This window comes from Microtus oregoni, unplaced genomic scaffold (assembly GCF_018167655.1).
Source record: "Microtus oregoni isolate MIOR12 unplaced genomic scaffold, Mior012 000006F_ref0000085, whole genome shotgun sequence".
Classification (NCBI taxonomy): domain Eukaryota; kingdom Metazoa; phylum Chordata; class Mammalia; order Rodentia; family Cricetidae; genus Microtus; species Microtus oregoni.
Window position 1 is genome coordinate 29607587 of NW_024543065.1, and position 21688 is coordinate 29629274.

General features: G+C 47.0%; 1 protein-coding gene across 1 annotated transcript in view; it reads left to right on the top strand.

Moving 5' to 3' along the window:
* Bend3 (BEN domain containing 3) overlaps window positions 1-21120 on the top strand; it is a 35025-nt gene extending 13905 nt beyond the window's left edge. Inside the window, exons 2-4 of the mRNA XM_041654754.1 lie at window positions 221-268; window positions 752-948; window positions 15517-21120. Coding sequence (XP_041510688.1) covers window positions 232-268; window positions 752-948; window positions 15517-17760 — 2478 coding nt within the window. The 5' untranslated portion in view covers window positions 221-231 and the 3' untranslated portion in view covers window positions 17761-21120. The remainder of the gene's footprint in view (window positions 1-220; window positions 269-751; window positions 949-15516) is intronic.
* The last annotated feature ends 568 nt before the right edge of the window (window positions 21121-21688 follow it).

Consider the following 21688-nt stretch of genomic DNA (forward strand, 5'->3'; position numbering starts at 1 on the left):
CCAGCTAGCTACACAGTGAGACCCCAGATCTTTTAGAAGGAGGAAGGAAGGAAGGAAGGAAAGAAAGAAGAAAGAAAGAGGGGTATGCTTGCTTACAATCTGTGGCAAAGCCTTTAATTGTTGGTTCTCGGGCTGGGCTGGGGGATGAGGGGTCTCTGTGAGTGAGAAACATTAAGAAATAACCAATAAATGAAGACCTTGTCTTTATCTTTTCATTTAGTGGAATAGAAGATGAACTCAACTGAATTCAGTGAAGATGTAGAAGAAGGTAAAAAGAAAAGTTTTTAATTGGATATTTTTGAATAGGTTATATATCATATAGCCCCACATTTTAAAAAGTATTTATGAGAAGCCTTCCTACCCATTGTTGGCAGTCCCTCTATCTATACACCTATCTTGAACTGCTTTTTAAAAAGGTGTAGAAAGATGCTATCTAGGGGTGGGGATGTAGTTCAGTTTTAGAGTCCTTGGCTCTGGGTTACTACCTAGCACCACCACGCACATAAAATGTATGTTTTCCCCATTTACCTCCTCCTGCAAAGGACTTTTAATCCTCTTGGAATTGAGCCGTGCCCTTACTGTAGGGTATTGGCAAGCATAGGAACGGGATTGTGTTGATGGGAAGTCTAGTCAGCATCCTTAAATGACGGTGCTAGAGGGTGGCCCACAAACACCTGCCACTCAGAGAGCCCTGCTGCTCGCCCAGCAGCCTTGGTCTTTCCTGCTGAGCCCTATTTCTCCTCTGCCATAGTTGTGAAAAATAACACTGTGAAGGTAGAGGGTGACAATGCTGCACTGGACTGCTCCCGGAACTCCAGGGCCTCTGAGAAGCACCCCTTGGACAGCGTCCTCACTGCCCTCCAGGAGTCCAGCAAGCGGAAGCAGCTGGGCAGCGATGGCCAACCAGACTCCGTCCCCAGTGTGAAGAGGAGACGGCTGATACCAGAGGTGAGGACCTGATTCCCTCTTCCAAGATGGATCTCTGTACTCAAGGGCCTCTGGCAAACTTGAATTCTTGGGTGTGAGAAGGGTTTCATTTAAGCTGTCTTACTTCTAGCTTCAGTTATTAGAGGGTACCTTCAGCTGAAACACTTCCCAATGTCCTTATGGGGAGAGTGGAGTCTTCATAATATAACTGCTTTAGTGCTCTTTGGTTTGCTCTGCCTTTAGGGATGTGGGGGCAAGCGTTTGGTAATGGCAAAAATTGTAGATGCCTCTGTGGCTTTATGTGGAAGACTGGTCCTGGGAAAGTTGGAGTAGCAGATCTTTTCCAAATTAAGCCCATCATTTCTATCTACAAAGTGGGTTGTCCCTAAGGAGTCCTCAAGTGAATATTCTTTCCTGCCATAGTTTAGTCTTTCTTCTCTCTCTCTCGTTTTATTTAGTTATTCTGGACAGGCTCTCTACATAGCCTTGATTGGCCTCCACCTTACAGAGATCTACTTGCCTCTGCTTTAGGAGTGCTGGAATACAAGGCTTTTTTCTTCTTAAAGATTTATTTATTTGCTGAGCAATGATGGCACACACCTTTAATCCCAGCATTTAGGAGGCTGATCTCTGTGAGTTTAAGGTCAGCCTGGGCTTCAGAGGGAGTTCCTGGATAGCCTCTAAAACTACAGAGAAATTCTGTCTCAAACAATAAACAAACAAAAAATTTGTTTATCTGTTATGTATACAGTGTTCTGTCTGCACGTACGCCTGTAGGCCAGAAGAGGGTGCCAGATCTTACTACAGATGGTTGTGAGCCAACACGTGGTTGCTGGGAATTGAACTCAGGACCTCTTAGCTGCTGTGCCATCTCTCCAGGCCCCTCAAGACTTTTTTCTTTTCTTTTTTTAGTACTAGAAATTGTGCCGGGCAATCATTTATCACTGACTTACACCCAGATCCTTTTGTTGTACTTTGTGTTTTATTTGAGACAGAGTTTCATCAAGTTGCCTACTTTGAGCTTTAATTTTGTATTTCAGCAGGCCTTGAATTTGCCATTCTCCTGCTTCAGCCTGAGTGGCTAGCATTACAGGTTTGTGCCACCAGGCTGAATTTGCTACATTCCCCTCTTCTTCCTCCTTCTTGACAGAGTCTCACTGCTTTAGCTGGCTTGCTGAGCTTGTCTGCCTCTGCTTGCAGAGCTGGGCTTTACACCACCATGACCAGATGCTACAGTGTTACTGTCTGCTTATTGTATTAACTTGACCTTAGGGGCTGATGGAGGTAGAGAATGGGAAAAGGCCACATCTGCCTCTCACAGCTGCAGTTCGGGTGGGGAATAACATACCACATAAAGCCATAGGGACTGAGGAATGAGGTGGGTCTAACCTAGGGCAGAGTCTTCTGTGGTTCTGCAAATACACCTTTAGTTCCTAAGAAAGCATTTCACAGACTCTAAGCGTAGCTCCAGATCTGCCGTTAGCACCCATCTACCTTGTCATACTTGCTCTCTGGGAGCCCAGGTAAGCATTCTGTATGTGCACACAGCCTGGAATTTCTAGTGCTCAGAGCACCAGGGATCCAGGCCTTTGTGCATGCCCGGCAAACACTGTACCAGCTGAGCTACGTGCCCAGCTGTCTCAGTCATTATTCTATGGCTGCGAAGAGATACCACGACAAGCCAACTCTTCGTTTTAGTTTTTTTTTTCTTTAAAGATTTATTTATTTATTATGTATACAACATTCTGCCTCCATGTATGCCCGCACGCCAGAGGAGGGCACCAGATCTCAGTACAGATGGTTGTGAGCCACCATGTGGTTGTTGGGAATTGAACTCAGGACCTCTGGAAGAGCAGCCAGTGCTCTTAACCTCTGAGCCATCTCTCCAGCCCCTTGTTTTAGTTTTTTGAGACAGGGTTTCTCTATGTAACCCTGGCTGTCCTAGTACTTGCTTTGTAAACCAGGCTGGCTTCAAACTCACAGAGATCCGTCTGTCTCTGCCTCCCGAGTGCTGTGATTAAAGGCATGCGTAGCTGTTGTTGGATGCTGTTCTTTCATTTCTGGGTGCTTAGACCCGAAATAATCACTCAGAAACTATATTATCTGAATCAGTGCTTGGCCAATAGCTTAAGTGTATTGTGTGTGTGCGTGTGTGTGTCCTGATGTGCATATGTGGAGGTCAGAGGATAACCTGTAGGAATTGTTTCTCTCCTTCACCATGTTCTAGAAATGGAGCTCAGGCCATTAGTCTTGAAGGCAAGTACTTTCAGATTTTTTTATATTTTATGTGTACCAGTGTTTTGCCCAAATGTGTGTCTGTGTACCATGTGGTGGTTACCTTCTGCTTCCAGAGGCCTGAGGAGGACATTGCATCTCCTTGAACTGAAACTGCAGGTGGTTGTGAGCTGGAAACCAAACCTGGAAAAGTAGCCAGTGAATTGCTCTTAACCAATGAGCTGTCTCTTTAGTACATGAAAAAGTTTTTAATTTCTTTCAAAGCACTGCAACTTCAACTTACTTTCCTTATTGTGTCAGCTTTAGTACAATGTTGAACAGAAACGATGACAGGAGACTTGGTGTTTTGTTTCAAATGATATTAGCAAGAAGGTTTCTAGTTTCTTACTAGGGACTATTTTCTTTTTTTTTTTTTAATTTTTTTAAAATATTTATTTATTTATTGTGTGTACAGTATTCCTTCCGTGTGTGCCCACAAGCCAGAAGGGGGCGCCAGGTCTCATTATAGATGGCTGTGAGCTACCATGTGGTTGCTGGGAATTGAACTCAGGCCCTCTGGAAGAGCAGTCCGTGCTCTTAACCACTGAGCCATCTCTCCAGCCCCTCATTTTAAATTTTCTAATCTAATCATGCACAGGGTGTGTGCGTGTGTGTATAGGTCAGGGGTCAATTTATGGCACTTCTTGTTGTCTTCTTTTTTCAGACAGGGTCCTTTTACATAGCCCTGGCTGTCCTAGAACTCACTGTGTAGAACAGGCTGGCCTCAGCTCACAGAAGCCTGTCTCTGGAGTTCTGGGATTAAAGGTTTGTGCTGGTAGTTGGTTTTCTACCAACATTTGGGTCCCAAGAATTGCTCTCAGGTCCTTAGTTTAGCGACAAAGTGCCTTCATCTGCTGAGCCATCTCACCCTCAACCCCATTCCCCAGATGCTCCTTTACAAGTTGAGCCCCAGGTTCCTGAGAAGTTTTGTTATGAATGGTGTCAGATTTTGCTATCTATCAATTCAATCACATGACTGTTTCTTCTTTACTTTGTTATTGTGATAGATTATATTAGTTGGTTTTTCAAATGTTGAACTAGCCAAGATCTGGCCTGGATCATAGTGTATATACACACACACATTTTTTTCCGTTTTTGTTTTTTTTTTTTTTTTGAGATAGGGTTTCTCTGTGTTGCCCTGGTTGGCCTCAAACTCAAGAATTTGCCTACCTCTGCCTTATAAGGTGTGTATGCATCCCACACCTGTCAGTTATCTTTTATTCATTGTTATATTAAATCTGACAGTGTATCATGAGCATTCCTGTGTCTGTATTCATGGGGGTACTGTTGTGGAGTTTCCTTGTGGTGTCATCTGCTTTAATACGAAAGCATCCTGGCCTCACTGAAGTTGTGGAGATAGAAGGTGTGTCTTCCAGAAGATTCTGTAGAGCAATGCTGTCTGTCAGGCTGGAGATGTGACTCGCCTGGTAAGGTGCTTGCCTAGGATGCAGGAATTTTGGTTCAGCCTCTAGCACCACATGAAGCGAGAGAGTACAGTGGTGCAGGGGCAGGATGGCCAAGATGGTCAGACCTAGGTCAAGGTGCTTCTGACTGTGTAACTGCACAGTGCTATTGGGTCAGCCTGGAACACATGCGATCCTGGGCTGGGGTGTCTTATCATTTATTTTTATTCATTTTATGTGTTGATTCATTTATTTACTTATTTACTTTTTGTTTGTCGAGACAGGGTTTCTCTGTAGCTTTGGAGCCTTTCCTGGAACTCGCTCTGTAGACCAGGCTGGCCTCAAACTCACAGAAATCTGCCTGCCTCTGCCTCCCAAGTGCTGGGATTGAATGCATACACCACCACCTCCTGGCTTTATGTATTTACTTTTTAAAGACATGGCCTTGTGTAATCAACCCAGGCTGTCCTGCTGCTGCTGCTCCCTAAGTGATAGGATTATAGGTGTGAGCCAGCAAGCCTGCTTTACCCGGTGCTGGTGCTCGAACTCAAGGCCTTGTGCATTCTAGGCAAGCACAGCTGGGCTACGTTCTTAGATCCCAAGTTGGTTTGTGTTGAGACAAAGACTTTCCATGCTCTGTACCTTAGGCTGGCCTGGAACTTACTGCATAGCCCAGGCTGACCTTGAATTCATGACAATCCTTCTGCATCAGTCCCCACTGCAGAGTGTGATGCCATCTCTTCTTCAAGTGTTTATGGAGTATACCTTTGAAATCATCTGGGCCGATTGAGTTCAGTTGTGGAGAATATTAATTATTGATTCAATTTTCTAGTATATTCAGCTATATTCAGATTGTCTGTTTCTTATATAAATTTTAACAGATTGTGTCTTAATGGATTGGTCCATTTAATGTGAGTTATCAAATTGTCGCCCCCAAAATTTCAGTGTCGAGCAGTATTCTTTTTATCATCCTTTTGTTGGCCTTGAGATCTTTAGTGATGGCTCCCTGTGATTCTTTATCCCCAGCACTGAGGGTAGGCCCTAACTCCTGTGTGTACCAAGTAATCACTAAATGCATTCCCAGCCTAAGTCTGGTTATTGGGTCGCATGGTGATTAGTTGTTTTTCTGTTTGTCTGTATTGTCCCGTCCATTCCCAGACAGGGTTTCTCTGTGTAATAGCCCTGGCTGTCCTGGAACTCACAGATATCCACCTGCCTCTGTCTCTTGAGTAGTTTTAATTATCAAATTGATATGATCTATACTCACTTAAAATATAACTTTGGCTCTTACACGGGGCCGTTCAATGTGGCCCTTGATGGTGTTGAACTTGTTCTATACAGAGCAGCATAATATACAGTGGTCCTGCCTCAGCCCTCAGAGTATTGGAATAGACGTTTGTCAGTGTGGCTGGCTCTTTTTAGGTTTTGTGGGGGTATTATTGTTGCTGTTGTTGTTGTTATTATTGTTGTTGTTGAAACATGGTCTCACCGCCCTGCTGGCATCTGTAGCCATGCTGGTATGTGTTCACTATGCAGCTCTGACTAGCTTAAAAATCAGAGTTCAGCCTGCCTCTGCCTCCCAAGTGCTGAAATTACAGGTATGAGATGAACCAACATACCTGGATCTTGTTAAGCTTGTTTGTTTGCTTGCTTTGTTTTGTTTTGAGACAGGTTCTCTCTGCATGTCCCTGGCTATCCTGGAACTCATTATGTAAACCAGGCTGGACTCAAACTCAGAGATCCCCTTGTCTCTGTGGCTAAGTCAAGTACCATCATACCCGACTTTGTTTTTAGGTTTTAACTGAGCATTTGTAAGATTCCGTTTTCTCTATTTTGTGATATCAATTCCTTCTCTTTTCCTAATCTCCCGATGCTACCCTAGAATGCAGTATACACTTAAAACTTAAGTATTCAACTTCAGTAACAGGAGACAAGCACACATAGAGCAAACACAGACGCATGCATCATGGACTGTTGTCTGTTAGGTAGATAAGAGTAAATTTTGTTTTATTCTTTGTTTTGACCTTTGGAGGTCAGAGGACAGCTTGCAGGAATTGGCTCTGTCCTTCCATCATGTGTATTCTGGTCACTGCATTGCCAGGCCAGCGCCCTGCTTTGTTTTGGGTTATTTAACAGACCTGTGCTGCTCCTCTGTCCTATTGTCCTGTCGTGTGTCATTCCTCTCCCTACCTACCCTTTCTACACAGCTGAAGTCTCCCTTCCCTCAGGTCTCAAAGGCTCTGCTAAAACCTGTACAGACAAATACACGGTGCTCCAGAACATTCCAACGTTGTTCTGTTTTTAATTCCTCTGCCATGATTGTGAAGGAATTTCCCTCTGACATTTACTGAAGACCTAGAACTTTGAAGGTAAAACCCACAAAAATGTAGGTGCCCTCTGACTGAGAATGTTGGAGTTAACTCTGAGGCCTTTCTCCCTGACTCATCACCACAGGCTCTGTTTTCTCCTGGTCCTGTTTCCCCTGGAGATCTCTGCTCTTGACTCTCCTGGGTGGCTGTGATCTCTGTGTCCACCCTAGTTTCGGGGGTGGCTGTTGGTCTGTACCCTCTGCTGTTTGGATTCTAGGAAAGTTGTTTGGATTTAGTTTGTTCAAGCTGTTGACTTGTTAAAATGGGTCAGAGACTTCCAGGCTCTTTGCATGGAGAACCAGGATCCCAGAAGCACTCTGTTCCTTTTTATGACCAAATACTAAATAGTCCATTATGTGGCTGGATCTCATTTGTGTATTCATTTATCAACTGATAGACATTTGACTTGTTCCCACTTTGTAACTGTCATAAGTGATACTTAAAAAGACAATTTTTAAAAATCTCACCGGGCAGTGTTGGTGCATGCCATAATTCCAGCACTTGGGAGGCAGAAGCAAGAGAATCTTGGTGAGTTTGAAGCCAGCCTGGTACAGAACTAGCTCCCAGACAGCTAGAGAAAACCTGTCTCAAAAAAACCAAAAGGAAAAAAAAAAAATCTGTGTGTGTGTCTAAGTAGAGGGTTTCTGTGTAGGAGGTCAGCAGGTAACTGGGTGTTGTGTTTGTCTTCACCTTTCACCTGGGCTGAGATGAGCCCTCTTTGTGGCTCACCTCCATATATGGGCCGGCTGACCTGAGAGCTGTGTGTACTTCCCATCTTGTCTCAGGAGTCAGTGATGGCATTTTAGATGTCTGCTACTATGTTTAGCTCTTATGGGTTCTGGGGTTTCCAACTTAGGTCTTAGCACTGGTGCACTGAGCTGTCTACCCAGCCTAAGTGACACATTTAAAAAAATAATTCCATGGGAAAAAATGATTTTTTTACACCTTTAAACATTTTGATAAAGGAATATTTAGAAATTCACCATGTTTCACTCTAACCCCTGCCCTTGCTTCATACTGTGTGAACTGGGGAAGGGCTTCATGCACATCGGAAGTTCCCAGGGTAGTGCCAGACTGTGGTACCTGACTGCCGCTGGTGTGTGTTGAGGCTGGTAAAATCTACAGTGGTTAGTGGAAGGGCTTGTCTGAAAAGCAGTTACCCATTTGTTCTCTGTCCCCAACAGTTCACAAAAAGTTCCTCACTGCTCCAGAGCACATCCGACAGGCGTGGCTAAGATGCAGCAGGAGTTGGGCCGGAGGAATGAGGACACAGTCTGACCGGCAGCCAGCGCTAGAATCTGAAGTTTGCCGTTGGCTTTCTTTTGTCTGTGTACACTGTTGGTGTTAGGACTTGAACCCAAGGCTTCGTGATGCTAAGCAAGAGTTTGACAACTGAGTTGTCCCTGGCCCCTGTCTTCCGTAGCCCAGACCTTCTTCAAACTCCTAAGTAGCTGAGGATGACCTTGAACTCCTGACCCTCCTGATTCATTTTCCAGTGCTGGAATTGTGCGCGTATCACACCACATTTGCTTCAAGTGGTGGTGAATGGGCCCACAGCTTGGTGTGTACTACTGACTGAGCTATACTATACTCTTACATCTTTTAGATAATCATTTCCTGTTCTTTTTCCTAATGATAGGTGTTTTCTATTTTTATAGTGCTGTGAACAATGCTAGAGTGACCATCTTTGTACATAGGCCTAGTCACTGTGTGAGTTTATGTACAGACTAGAGTTCTAGGAGGTTTGGAGATTAGTTAGAAACCTAAGTCATACATAGTGCTAGAATGAAAGGTGTATGCCGCTATGCCCCCAACTATTCTCCTATCTCTACCTCCCCCATGTCAGTATTCCAGGTGTAGTCCACTGTAGTCCCTGTCCCCCCAGTCTCAAGGCAGGTTCTCATCCTATAGCCTGGGTCAGCCTGGAATTCCTACATCAGCCTCTTTGTTGTTGTTGTGAGACCGGGTTTTTCTGTAGCTTTGGAATCTGTCCTGGAACTAGCTCTTGTAGACCAGGCTGGTCCTGAACTCAGTATAGGTCCATGGGTGTCTAGTACTTGTTTCCTAGGAAGTTTGTGTAACTTTATTTATCAGTAAATCAGTGTTCTCAGAGCCATAGAGGTTTGAGAACACCTGTAGATATTTTCGAGATTAGAATGTGGGTTGAATTTCCAAAATAACACTGGTCTAGTTCAGATAGGGTTGGCACTTGCCCCTTTTCTAGAGATCCTGAGCCTTCTGGATGTGATGGTGGCGCCAGGCAGGGAGCATAGGCTCTCAGCACTTCACCCGGTGATTGGGGACCTTGGACGCAGCACGTGCATCAAGAAGAATAGAGGGGAGCCCCCCAGCAGGCCTGTGACAGCTGAGACAGCATTCAGTCCTCAGTATCACAAGAATTAAATAACAAGCCCAGTGTGTTGTGCAGAGCTTCTAATTCTAGTGCTCAGCAGAGGACAGAGTTTGAGAGTAGTTTGGACTGTGCAATAAGTTCAAGACCAGCCTGAGCTGCAAAGCAAGCCCTTGTTTGGGTGTGGGGGCAAATGCTCATTGTGGAAAGGTGCATGCAAGGAAGCCTGCAGACCAGAGTTTGCCCTGCTGAGCTCCCTTGGTGGGAGGGTCTCTGGCTTCCATGTGTATGCTGTGACTTGTGTGTGTGCAGCACACACAAAATGAACACAATAAAATTGTTTTAGCCAGCCTGGTCTACAGGCGCTAGTTCCAGGACAGGCTCCAAAACCACAGAGAAACCCTGTCTCGAAAAACCAAACAACAACAACAAAAAAAAACAAAAATAAAATTGTTTTAAAGGGAAGCTGGCATATAGTTCATCTGGTAGAGTGCTTGTCCTAGTGTGTGTACAGTCCTGGGCCTGCTAGCAATACAGTGAAAATAATAGAATAGTGGCGGTAACAGTGTTTTGGAAGGAAGAAATTAAAACTTTTGCAGATGCCAGGATTGTTTATGTAGAACTTTGAAGAGAACCATGAAAACACTACTGGGGAGAGATGGTCAGTGAGTAAGCAGTTCCCAGTCCCCAAGTGCTGACTCACGGTTGTCTGTCACTCCAGCTCCAAGGGCTCCACACCCTCTGTGGCCATGGAGAAAACCAGGCAAGCACACAGTGCTCATACATTCATGCAGGCAAAATACTCATACCCAAAGATAAAAAGTATGTAAAAAGAATCTTTAAAAAAAAAAAAATTAAATCCCCCCTCCCCTCTTTTTTGTTTTTGTTTTTTTCAAGATAGGGTTTCTCTGCAGCTCTTGCCATCCTGGAACTTGCACTGTAGACCAGGTTGACCTTGAACTCACAGAGATCCGCCTTGCTCTGAGTGCTGGGATTAAAGGTGTGTGCCACCAACGCTTGACTTGATTATTTAAACTTAAAGATATATAAGTCAGGTGGTGGTGGTGATGGCACACACCTTTAATCCCCAGCAGAAGCAGATATCTGTAAGTTCGAGGCCAGCCTGGTCTACAAGAGCTAGTTCCAGGACTACTAGGGCTATTACACAGAGAAACCCTGTGTTGAAAAAAATATATACATAAAAAAAGAAAAAAATATATATACATATATATGTTTTGTATCTATGGCTCTTTAAGCCTGAATGTATATTCATCATGTGCATGCTTGATGGCCATGGAGGTCAGAAGAGGGTGTCGGATCCCTGGAAATGGAGTTATGAACAGTTGCAAACTTCCATGTGGGTGCTGGGAATTGAACCCAGGTACCCTGGAAGAGCAGCCATGTTAATCACCATGTCTCTAGCCCCCCGATCCCTTCTTTTATGACTGACAGTCAGTATGGAACTTAGAAGAAAAACAGCTTTCTTAGAAAAAAGTCTGACGAGGACCAGGAACTCACTCACTCTGCCCCTCCCTGAAGCAGGCTTGGCACACGTGGCTAGAATTTCTATTGTTTTATTGTTTATTTATTTAGTCCGTCTCTCTCTGTGTGTGCCATGGTGTGTGTGGGTCAAAGGACAGTTTATAGGAGTTTGTCCTTTCCTTCCACCATGTGGGTCCCAGGGACTGAACTTGGGTGGTCAGGCTTGGTGGCAGTCCTGCTGAGGCGCCTTGTCATCTGGGGTTCACCTTTGTTCACAGAAGTGGAGGTGATGGTACCAGGCTGAAACCTCTTCTCCTGGGGCTTTTGTCTGTGTGACTCTTCCACTGTTGCTGAGCAGTGGTGGTACACACCTTTAATCCTAGCACTCAGAACAGAGGCAGGTGGATCTCTGTGAGTTCGAGGTCAGCCTGATCTATCTACAGAGTGAGTTCCAGGACAGCCAGGGCTACACGGAGAAACCGTGTCTCAAAAAACCAAGACATAAGAAATCTACTGTGGCTGGTTTTAATCAGATAGCAGAAATGTCATCTTACTCATTTATGCTACACTCGGTGTCTTCTAGGTGTGTAACTGTTGAAAAAGCTGGGGTTCCTAAGGTGTCTCAGAGGAACCGATGACGGGTTCCCCATTTAAAAACAGGCTGAGAGCTTGGTGCTACCAAGACTGCTCTGTCAGAAACTGTGCGCTTAACTGGGAGCTGATGGAGTAAGGGCTGGAGGGATGCGTGTGGGGTGCAGACTGCTTCCAGGTTCTGTGGCAGCACCAGGAAGGCCATAAGGGAAAGGCTGTGTGTGACTCTTTCCTAGTGTGCCCAGGGTAAGCATTGCCATCACTGCCAGTATTCCAGAATAGTGGTACTAGCGCCCTGGTGCCACATCACGTGGCCCACACTTGATTTTACAGTGATTTTCCACTCCTGCTTCCCATAGACATGCTTCTTGCTTGGATCTTCCGTTGCTGACTCCCTGGACACTGGTTAGCCACTCATTATTCACTGAACTGAATTCAGTAACTTCTGTAGACTCGGGGGTCTGAGGGTGATGACTAGCCCTTAGAGCACTAGTGGCCATAACCCTGGAATCTCCCCAGGATGTCTGCTGCCCCTCACCTGCATGGTGGTGCCTCAGTCCCATTCTCCAGCTGAGATCTTCAGGTCTTCCCTGGGAGTCTGCAGGTGCTCGTGAATGGAACGTCCATCATGATCTAGGCTAGATGCCAGCATCAGAGCCAGAGCTGTGCCACAGAGTCCCATATGGTTGGAAGATACACCTTGGAGAACTGGGAACTGTCAGCCAGACACCCTGTGCCAAATAGCACAGATTTAAAGATTTCTTGATATTCCTAGACAGCTGAGCAGAGATTTTATCAGCAGCAGTAAACGCAGCCAGCACATCGTTGCCTTGGCAGTGTTTGTGGAATTGAGGGCTGAGTTGACAGGACACCATTGTAGAGATATCTAAGAACCTTCCCTTTGGTGCTTGCGTTTTATGTTGAATTGTTATCCAGGGTTTCTGAGTGAAGAACATTGCCCTCTACTGAGACTCTTCATTTTTTTTTATCAGGCAGTTTAGTAAAAAGTGTTTCCATTGATCTAAGAGTTTCTAGCATGCTCGGTAGGAATGGCAATGTTTGTGTTAACAGCTGGTCTGAGAATCATGGAGGGGGTGTCCAGTCAGGTGTTCACTCACGTCCTCCTTGCACACATTTAATCCCAGCGCTTGGGAGGCAGAGGCCAGTAGATCTCTGAGTTTAAGGCCAGCTATTGTACCTAGTCAGTTCCAGGACAGCCAGGGCTTTGTGGATCTTCCTACTTTAGCCTCTTGAGTAGATTGGAATACAGACAAGCACTGCACAGGCCGTGTTGCCCAGCTCACTTTGGAAGAAGATAAGAGAACACACAGATAGGAAGGAGCAGGCTGCTCCCTGCCGCGCTGCCAAACTTTCCAGCCTCAAGTGAAGGCCTCTGGCCTCCAGAACCAGCAGGCTGCAGCATCTCACTCCAGGGTTCAGAAGTTGCCAGTTCTCCATTTCTCCAGAATACAGGCGGTTGGGTGCTTTCTTCTATTTTTTTTTTTATTGTATTTTGGGGTTTTTGTTGTTGTTTTGTTTTTGTTTTTTCGAGACAGGGTTTCTCTGTAGCTTTGGAGCCTGTCCTGTAGCTTGTAGACCAGACTGGCCTTGAATTCACAGAGATCCGCCAGCCTCTGTTTCCTGAGTGCTGGGATTAAAGGCATGCTCCCACCGCCCGGCTTCATCTATTTTTTAAAAAGAAACTAATTTGCGATTCTAAATAAAATGGCATGCTACATTTGCATATTCTCATTTTTAAAAGAGGAGCTGTTCCTGCTTCTAGCTGTGAATTTTATTCACTAATCAAATTTGAGCCCTGTGTTTGGTTCTTACTATAATATGAAACAAAATCTTGTCTTAAAAAACGGGGGTGGGACTGGAGAGATGGCCCAGTGGTTAAGAGCACATGCTGCTTTTCCAGAGGACCCAGGTTCAATCCTCAGCACTTACACCAGGCAGCTTAGAACTGTATGTAGCTGCAGCAGTTCCCTAAGCTCTGCCGGCACCAGGATTCACACGCTTACACCCATACACAGACAAACACACATACTTGAAAAATAAGTTAGAATGTCTCTTCATTTTATTCTATGTGTAAAAATGTTGTTCTGCGTGCACGTATGTGTACCACATGTCTGGTGCCCGAGGAGATCAGTAGAGGGTGTCAGATCCCCCAGAATTGGAGTTTCCGATGGTTATGAGCCATCATGTGGGTGGGTGCTCAGAACCGAAACTGGGAGAGTAGCTTCACCCCTTAACCAAATGAGCTATATCTCCTAAAAAATAAATATATTTATTTAAAATAAAATTTAAAAGGTCTGGGTTTAGTTTTGTGGTAGCACATTGCGGTAGCTCAGTGCTTGAGGCCTACCATGCATGAGGCCCTGGATTCAGCCCTATTATGGAAAAAGAGTCCTTCCTCTTTCTGGCCAATAGCCAAACGAAAGAACTCTCTTCAGCTCAGTCTCTTCATGGTGCTCCTTTGGTAGACCCTGAGAAGCCCTCCTGAGTGTCTTGCTCTGCTGTGTGAGCAAGCATGACAACGTAACAAAAGGCCACACCATTCCTTCTGCGCCTGAGAATGGTCTTGTGTAGTGTGACCCTGCTGCAGTGAACACTTGTGTAGTGTGACCCTGCTGCAGTCAACACGTGTGTAGTGTGACCCTGCTGCAGTGAACACTTGTGTAGTGTGACCCTGCTGCAGTCAACACTTGTGTAGTGTGACCCTGCTGCAGTGAACACTGTGTAGTGTGACCCTGCTGCAGTCAACACTTGTGTAGTGTGACCCTGCTGCAGTCAACACTGTGTAGTGTGACCCTGCTGCAGTGAACACTGTGTAGTGTGACCCTGCTGCAGTCAACACTTGACCTGTGCTTGCTGTGCATCATCCCATCGCTCTCAAAGATCCTGCGGCAAGACACAGAAGCTAAGGCATCGACGGTCACACAGGGAGGCCCTGATGGGTGGCTGAGCGCCCGTGCACTTACACCTCTGTCCTCGGGGTTTCATAAAGTCAGTGGGTCCTTTTCTTCGGCAGAGATGGGACAGTGTGATTAGCAGGGGACTCTCCTCTGTTCCAGCCGCTTTGCTCAGTGGTGGGATAGATCAGAAATGGCTGTGACATTTAGTGCGACAAGATAGGAGAGGAGTCACCAGGAAGGAGTGGGGCAGAAGAGTGGGTGGGACCACCCACAACCTCTCCCTCCCTCCAAGCAAGAGAGCCCTCTGCTCTCGAGAAGTGAGACGTGTTTTAGAGCAGCTAGGACGGGCAGAAGCCACTGACCCTGTGTTAGTTTCTACAGAGCCACCGTCATGGAATCAGAATATCATCAAAGATCTCTTTGTCTCCATGATTCTAGCACTCAGAGGACGAGAGGGAGACCCCATCTTTAAAACCAAAACAAAAAAACACCACCCCAAAAAATATGGAAAGAAAGGATCCCAGGTGGAGGGTGCAGTGTTGCTCACAGTAAAGCGACCACCTAGTGTGCGCAAGCATCACTGGCTTCAGTGCTGGCAGCACCAGAATCTCTTTATGTCCAGGTGTGTGAGTCAGGGGCTTTATTTTGTCTTTAAAGGGAGTCCAGGAAGAACTTCACTAATCAGTATGTGGAAAGCACAAGAGGCTCAGTTAGTATTGCCAGGCCTACTTGCTGCCTGGGTAAACCTTACCTCTTATTTGTTTGTTTGTTTGTTTTTCTAGAGGGTTTTTCTGTAACTTTGGAACCTGACCTGGAACTAGCTCTTGTAGACCAGGCTGGCCTTGAACTCACAGCGACCGGCCTCTGCCTCTGCCTCCTGAGTGCTGGGATAAAAGGCGTGCACCACCACTGCTCTTCGTTCCTAGAAGTTTTTTTTACCCAGTCTTACCAGCTTGGCCTCTGTTGGCCGGGTGAACAGAAGTATTCTACAACAGTAGGAGCCTTCCTGGGTCTAGCAAGGAGTAGGGAGATGGAACAGGTTGGCCCTCAGATGTTACTGGATATTTGGTGCATTCCCGGATGGGCAGATTGGTTTGGACAAGAAGCATTGACCTTGGGTCCTTTGTGCTGTGCCAGCCCAGTCTCTAATGCATTGTATCAGAACACACACCTAACTCTGCAAAATGGTTTCTGTTTCTTAGGCACTCCTGGCCGGCATGCGCAACCGTGAGAACAGCTCGCCCTGCCAGGGAAATGGAGAGCCAGCGAGCAGGGGCAGAAGTGGGAGCTGTGTGTGGCCTACGGAAGATGAGCCTTCCAGTGAGGCCACAACTCCTTCCTACAAGAAGCCTCTGTATGGCATCTCCCACAAGATCATGGAGAAGAAGAACCCTCCCTCCGGAGACCTGCTCAGCCCCTATGAGCTCTTTGAGAAGGCGAACTCCAGTAACAGCCCCTCTCCTCTGCGCCTGCTGAATGAATCTCAGAAACGGGAATGTGGTGCTGGGGTGGCCACTGATGGGGACCCCAATATCTACTTCCTGATCCAGAAGATGTTCTACATGCTCAACACGCTCACATCTAACATGTCCCAGCTTCACAGCAAGGTGGACCTGCTCTCCCTCGAGGTGAGCCGCATCAAGAAGCAGGTGAGCCCTTCTGAGCTGGTGGCTAAGTTCCAGCCTCCTCCTGAATACCAGCTTACTAGTGCTGAGCTGAAGCAGATAGCGGAGCAGAGCCTGTCCTGCGGTGACCTAGCGTGTCGCCTGCTGGTGCAGCTCTTCCCGGAGCTCTTTGGAGAGGTGGATTTCTCCCGCGGCTGCAGTGCCTGTGGATTTGCCGCCAAGCGGAAGCTCGAGTCGCTGCACCTCCAGCTCATCCGCAACTACGTGGAGGTCTACTACCCCTCTGTGAAGGACACAGCTGTGTGGCAGGCCGAGTGCTTGCCACAGCTGAATGACTTCTTCAGCCGCTTCTGGGCCCAGCGAGAAATGGAGGACAGCCAGCCAGGCAGCCAGGTCACCAACTTCTTTGAAGCAGACCAAGTGGATGCGGGCCACTTTCTAGACAACAAGGACCAAGAAGAAGCTCTGTCTCTGGACCGCAGCAGCACCATCGCCTCGGACCATGTGGTGGACACACAGGACCTCACCGAGTTCTTAGATGAAGCCTCCTCCCCAGGTGAGTTTGCCGTGTTCCTCCTGCACCGGCTCTTCCCAGAGCTGTTTGACCACCGGAAGCTGGGTGAACAGTACAGCTGCTATGGCGACGGTGGCAAGCAAGAGCTGGATCCCCAGAGGCTGCAGATCATCCGCAACTACACGGAGATCTACTTCCCGGATATGCAGGAGGAGGAGGCCTGGCTGCAGCAGTGTGCCCAGCGCATCAATGATGAGCTGGAGGGCCTGGGGCTGGAGGGGGGCAGCGAGGGGGAGGCCCCACGGGACGACTGCTACGACTCCTCCAGCCTGCCAGATGACATCTCAGTGGTCAAGGTAGAGGACAACTTCGAGGGCGAGCGGCCTGGCCGGCGCTCCAAGAAGATCTGGCTGGTGCCCATTGATTTTGACAAGTTGGAGATCCCACAGCCAGACTTTGAGATGCCAGGCTCAGATTGCCTACTGAGTAAGGAGCAGCTGCGTAGCATCTATGAGAGCAGCCTGTCCATTGGCAACTTTGCCTCCCGCCTGCTAGTGCACCTGTTCCCGGAGCTCTTTACCCACGAGAACCTGCGCAAGCAGTACAACTGCAGCGGCTCCCTGGGCAAGAAGCAGCTGGACCCAGCCCGCATCAGGCTGATCCGCCACTACGTGCAGCTGCTCTACCCTCGGGCCAAGAACGACCGCGTGTGGACTCTGGAGTTTGTGGGCAAGCTGGATGAGCGCTGTCGGCGCAGGGACACGGAGCAGAGGCGCTCTTACCAGCAGCAGCGCAAGGTCCATGTACCTGGCCCCGAGTGCCGGGATCTAGCAAGTTATGCAATCAACCCCGAGAGGTTCCGAGAGGAGTTTGAGGGGCCCCCGCTGCCTCCTGAAAGGAGCAGCAAAGACTTTTGCAAAATCCCCTTGGACGAGTTGGTGGTCCCCTCGCCCGACTTTCCGGTGCCTTCTCCCTACCTGCTGTCGGACAAGGAGGTTCGTGAGATCGTGCAGCAGAGCCTGTCGGTGGGCAACTTCGCTGCCCGACTCCTGGTCAGGCTCTTCCCTGAACTCTTCACACCTGAGAACCTTCGACTGCAGTACAACCACTCCGGGGCTTGCAATAAGAAGCAGCTGGACCCCACGCGCCTGAGACTCATCCGCCATTACGTGGAAGCTGTCTACCCGGTGGAGAAGATGGAGGAGGTGTGGCATTATGAATGTATACCCAGCATTGATGAGCGGTGTCGCCGCCCCAACAGGAAAAAGTGCGACATCCTCAAGAAAGCCAAGAAAGTGGAGAAGTGACAAGTCTTGGGCTGCCCAGGGACTTGGGTCACCACGGACTGGGACTGAGCGTTGCTCCGGAGCTCGTGTACGGTATCCACAGACAGGCACCTTATGTCAGTGGGGAGTGGTTTCCTGCATTTGCACACACCACCTACCCAGCCACAAGAAAGAAGCCTTGAATTTGGTCTCTTGTATTCATGACTTTGTTCCGTGTTCCCTGCTGGCACAGCTGGAGTTGGGGAGTAGCCAAGCTGTGAAATGAGAGAAGCGATAGGGTAGAGTCCCTTTTCAGGGCTGGGGCACCCTCCCTCACCCTCACAATCCAAAATACAAATTTAGGCTAGCTGTGGTGACCCACACCTAGGCAGAGGCCATTGTGAGTTCAAGGCCAGTCTACGTAATGAATTCCAGACCAGCCCAGGGCTACATAATGAGACCCTGTCTCTCAAAAACACCAAAATACAAATTCAGCAAGCTTGTTTCTCTCCCCCATGTTTTACATCCCCCCCCCCCTTTTTTGAATTAAAATGAAACCCTTTTAAAGAAAATCATTGGCTCTTTGGGAGCCATTTTACTTAGGAAAAGAAATCTTAAAAAAATATTTGAGATGAGATACTGTACGATTACTTAAATTGCTGGGATTTTTAAAGATGATTTTAGACTTATGTTTTTTGTTTTAGAAATGCCATATTCTGGCATTATGTGTAACTAGCTTCAGGTGGCACGGTGACTGGTTTTACTAATCCTGTGTTTGACATCTGGTTACAGAGAGTCCCGAGGCCCCTCGGATTCAGCAGATGGGATGGAATATAAGTAGTGGGTAGCCCCTTGATCCTGTATGTGAGTTTCCCTACTGCTGTGGCCCCCAGAAAGGTTACCTGTGGCCCAGCCTGTCTGCCACTGCCGTGTGGTGCTCACTGTGTAGACGAGAACACTGGAAGATGATATGAATGTAGATAGACTGGAGGCATAGTTCACGTCTTCACGTGAGCTGTGTCCTTCCACAGCCCCGTTCCCTCTCCGCACACAGGTGCTGGATTAGAGGGACAGACACATTGGAAGGAACACAATGTGTTAGGGACAATTTTGTGTGATTTATGGGTGGGCTTCTTTTGGGTTCACCAAGAACTGTTTACTTTTCATGTATTTGTACAGAGTCCCTATCCCCAGACCTCAGTGTTAGCTCCTCCATGAGCAGCATGGCCTTGGACCTCTACGAGCCTAGGCTCTTGCAGGTGTTGGAGGGACCCAGACCATCTTAAGTGGAGCACCCATGCCCCTTCCCAGCCCCACTCAGACCTTTCCCCTCAAACCTTCTAGGAAGTTCTGCTGTCCTCTCCTGGCCCACCCCTAACCAGGAGGTGCACATGTCTTCCACCCTTCTACACTGGGGCCAGATGCCTAAGAAGGGCAGGAGACGGTGCTCCCCAAACTGAATCCATCTTACCATTGACCTCGAGAATTAATTCAGTTGCCTGGGTAGTCATAGATACATAATGCCCTTGTGGGACATTACAAATGTGATAACTTAATGACTTACTATTTTGCTACCTTAATATGCAGAAATGTTAGAAATAATCTATGAATTTTCTCATACAAATAAGAACTTTAGTTCTAGTAGACAATATGATATAATTTTGCATGTACCCAATGGGCATTTAAAAAAAATAACATAATTTTGAATACTATAAAGCTTCTATTCACTGTCATTTTCAGATTATTTATGCTGTAACTGTAAACCTAAATTATTTTTGTTGAGAAGTGCACAGGGAGCTCATGGCTCTCTGTCACATGACCACACCTGCAAGCATTTCTCCTTACTAGAACAGAAACAAATCAACCTTCTTTGTGCCCAGAAAGAAGGTATGGGGGCAGCCAGAAGACTCCCTTTTCCCTCACTCGGGCCTCTCTCTAATGCCTTAGTCTCCCACACACACACACATGCATGCGTGCGTGCACACACCTACCCCAAAGATGGCTGTGGTGTTCTCTCATGCTTCCGCTAGCTTGAGAGAATCCCGCGGGATTTGTTCTGGTCTTGAGGATGTGACCGAGAGGATTCCAAGCCATGTGAAAGTTGTCCTGAGCTCTAGAGTGGGGTGTGGCCCTGCGACGTCAGAAGCACAATCGGTTAGCAAGTTTTTAGAAGTCCTGTTTCCTCACAGCAGAGAAACGGCAAGTTCTAGCAATTCAGCGTGACTTTGTGTAACCCAGAGCGTGTTGACTCTGGGAAACTGTATTTTGGTTTCCTTAACACTTTAACTATGTAGGGCTTCACAACCCGTCGCCCTCCTCCCTACCACCCCCAAATCTCATTGTCCCTTTCAGTGAAAAGAGGCAGACACTCTGGGAGCTGTTTCCTACCCCTGGACTGTATGGTATCCTCACTTACCCATCCATACAGGTGGATCCAGTGGGCATTTTTTTTTTGTCATGAAGCAATATAAATATTAAATACTTATTTTTTCAGAATTTAATGGGTTTCATGAAATCTGTTGGCGACTGCTTTCCTTGTTCCCCATCTTCCCCATCTAACTCTTCGTTTGTGTTTTGGATTCTTTCTGCCTTGTATACAGAGGACTAAAGATTAGCACAGACATTCTGACGTTGAGTAAGGTAGTGTGTCGGTGGGTGGTAGACGTCTTGCTTTTCTTTGTTAGGAAGCTGTTAAAGAATGTATGAAGATAGTCATGAATGTATAGTGTTCGAATCCTGCTCTTAGTTCATGTGGCCGTGTCTGTATGATGACAATGTTTGTCAGGGAATAAAGTGTCTAGTGTCATTAGCGCTCAGTGCCCTTCCCCTTCAGAGTTGAGCCCCAAGCCTTCCTTTCCTTTTAAGTTAGGGGGTGAGGGGTTTATATCAGCAGCAATCATCAACCGACCAATGGGATCTACTTCGTGGTGACTGGATTTGGCCTGATCACACCACAGTGTAGCCGGCCTCTTGGGTTCTTGGAGAGATATCCTGTTTCTACCATTCCCCCAGAGATTGCTTCTTGCCTGACTGGGAGGTTCCTGGAGACTCCTGGTTGGAAGTCACTGGGTCATTCTGAAGTGGGGGTCAGGGCCCAGGGCCTGGTACTGCTGTGGGAAGTCCTTGCCTCTTGTAGATCCAGCCTTAATGTCTGACATCCTAGCATGAGCAGACCCTGCACAGAGTGGATGTCAGGTTTCTACTGTGAGGAGTCAATAATGCGGACAGTTTTACCAAAGAGAACGAGACACCACATCACGTCTGCCTGTTACCATTGATCTGAGTGCACCCTTAGAAAACTGAATGTAACACAAACCCAGGACATTTTTGGAAATTGTATGATCTCTAGCAACTTTGTGTGAATTTTTATACAAGCACTGTTTTATTAATTATATAAAATATAAAAATAGAAAAACTGTGGTCTCGTAACACTTCATTTCTGTAGGTCCCTTGCCACTTAGAGTGTGTCTGGATCTGTGTGTGCACCTTCCCTCCAGTCCCTGGGGAGAACATGAGTGTTTGGGGAGCTCAGTGCTTGGCCGCCAGGTGCAGCTCACAAGGTTTCCGTCTGACCAGTTTCTGTAGAAAGCTTATCTTGGGAGGTGGGAAGAGGCAGGGTTCCATATTTCCATGTACTTCACAGTTACGATGACTTTGGCTTTTTGGGTTTTATTTTTTTGTTTTTGAGGCAGGGATCACCTGGCCTGGAATGTACTAGACCAAACTCAAAGATTCTCCTGCCTGAGTTCCGGTATTAAGGTGTGCACTACCGTATCCTACTGCTTTTATTGAGATGGGCTCAGGCTCTCAGGTATGGCTTGACTGACCTGACCTCTCTACACATTCAGAGTGCCGGGATTACAGGCTTGTGACACCATGCCTGGCTCAATTGAAAAATCTTAATTGGCTTAATTTTGATTTCTAGATTTGGAAATTTTATTCCATAAAATAGGATGACTGTTCCGAGGAG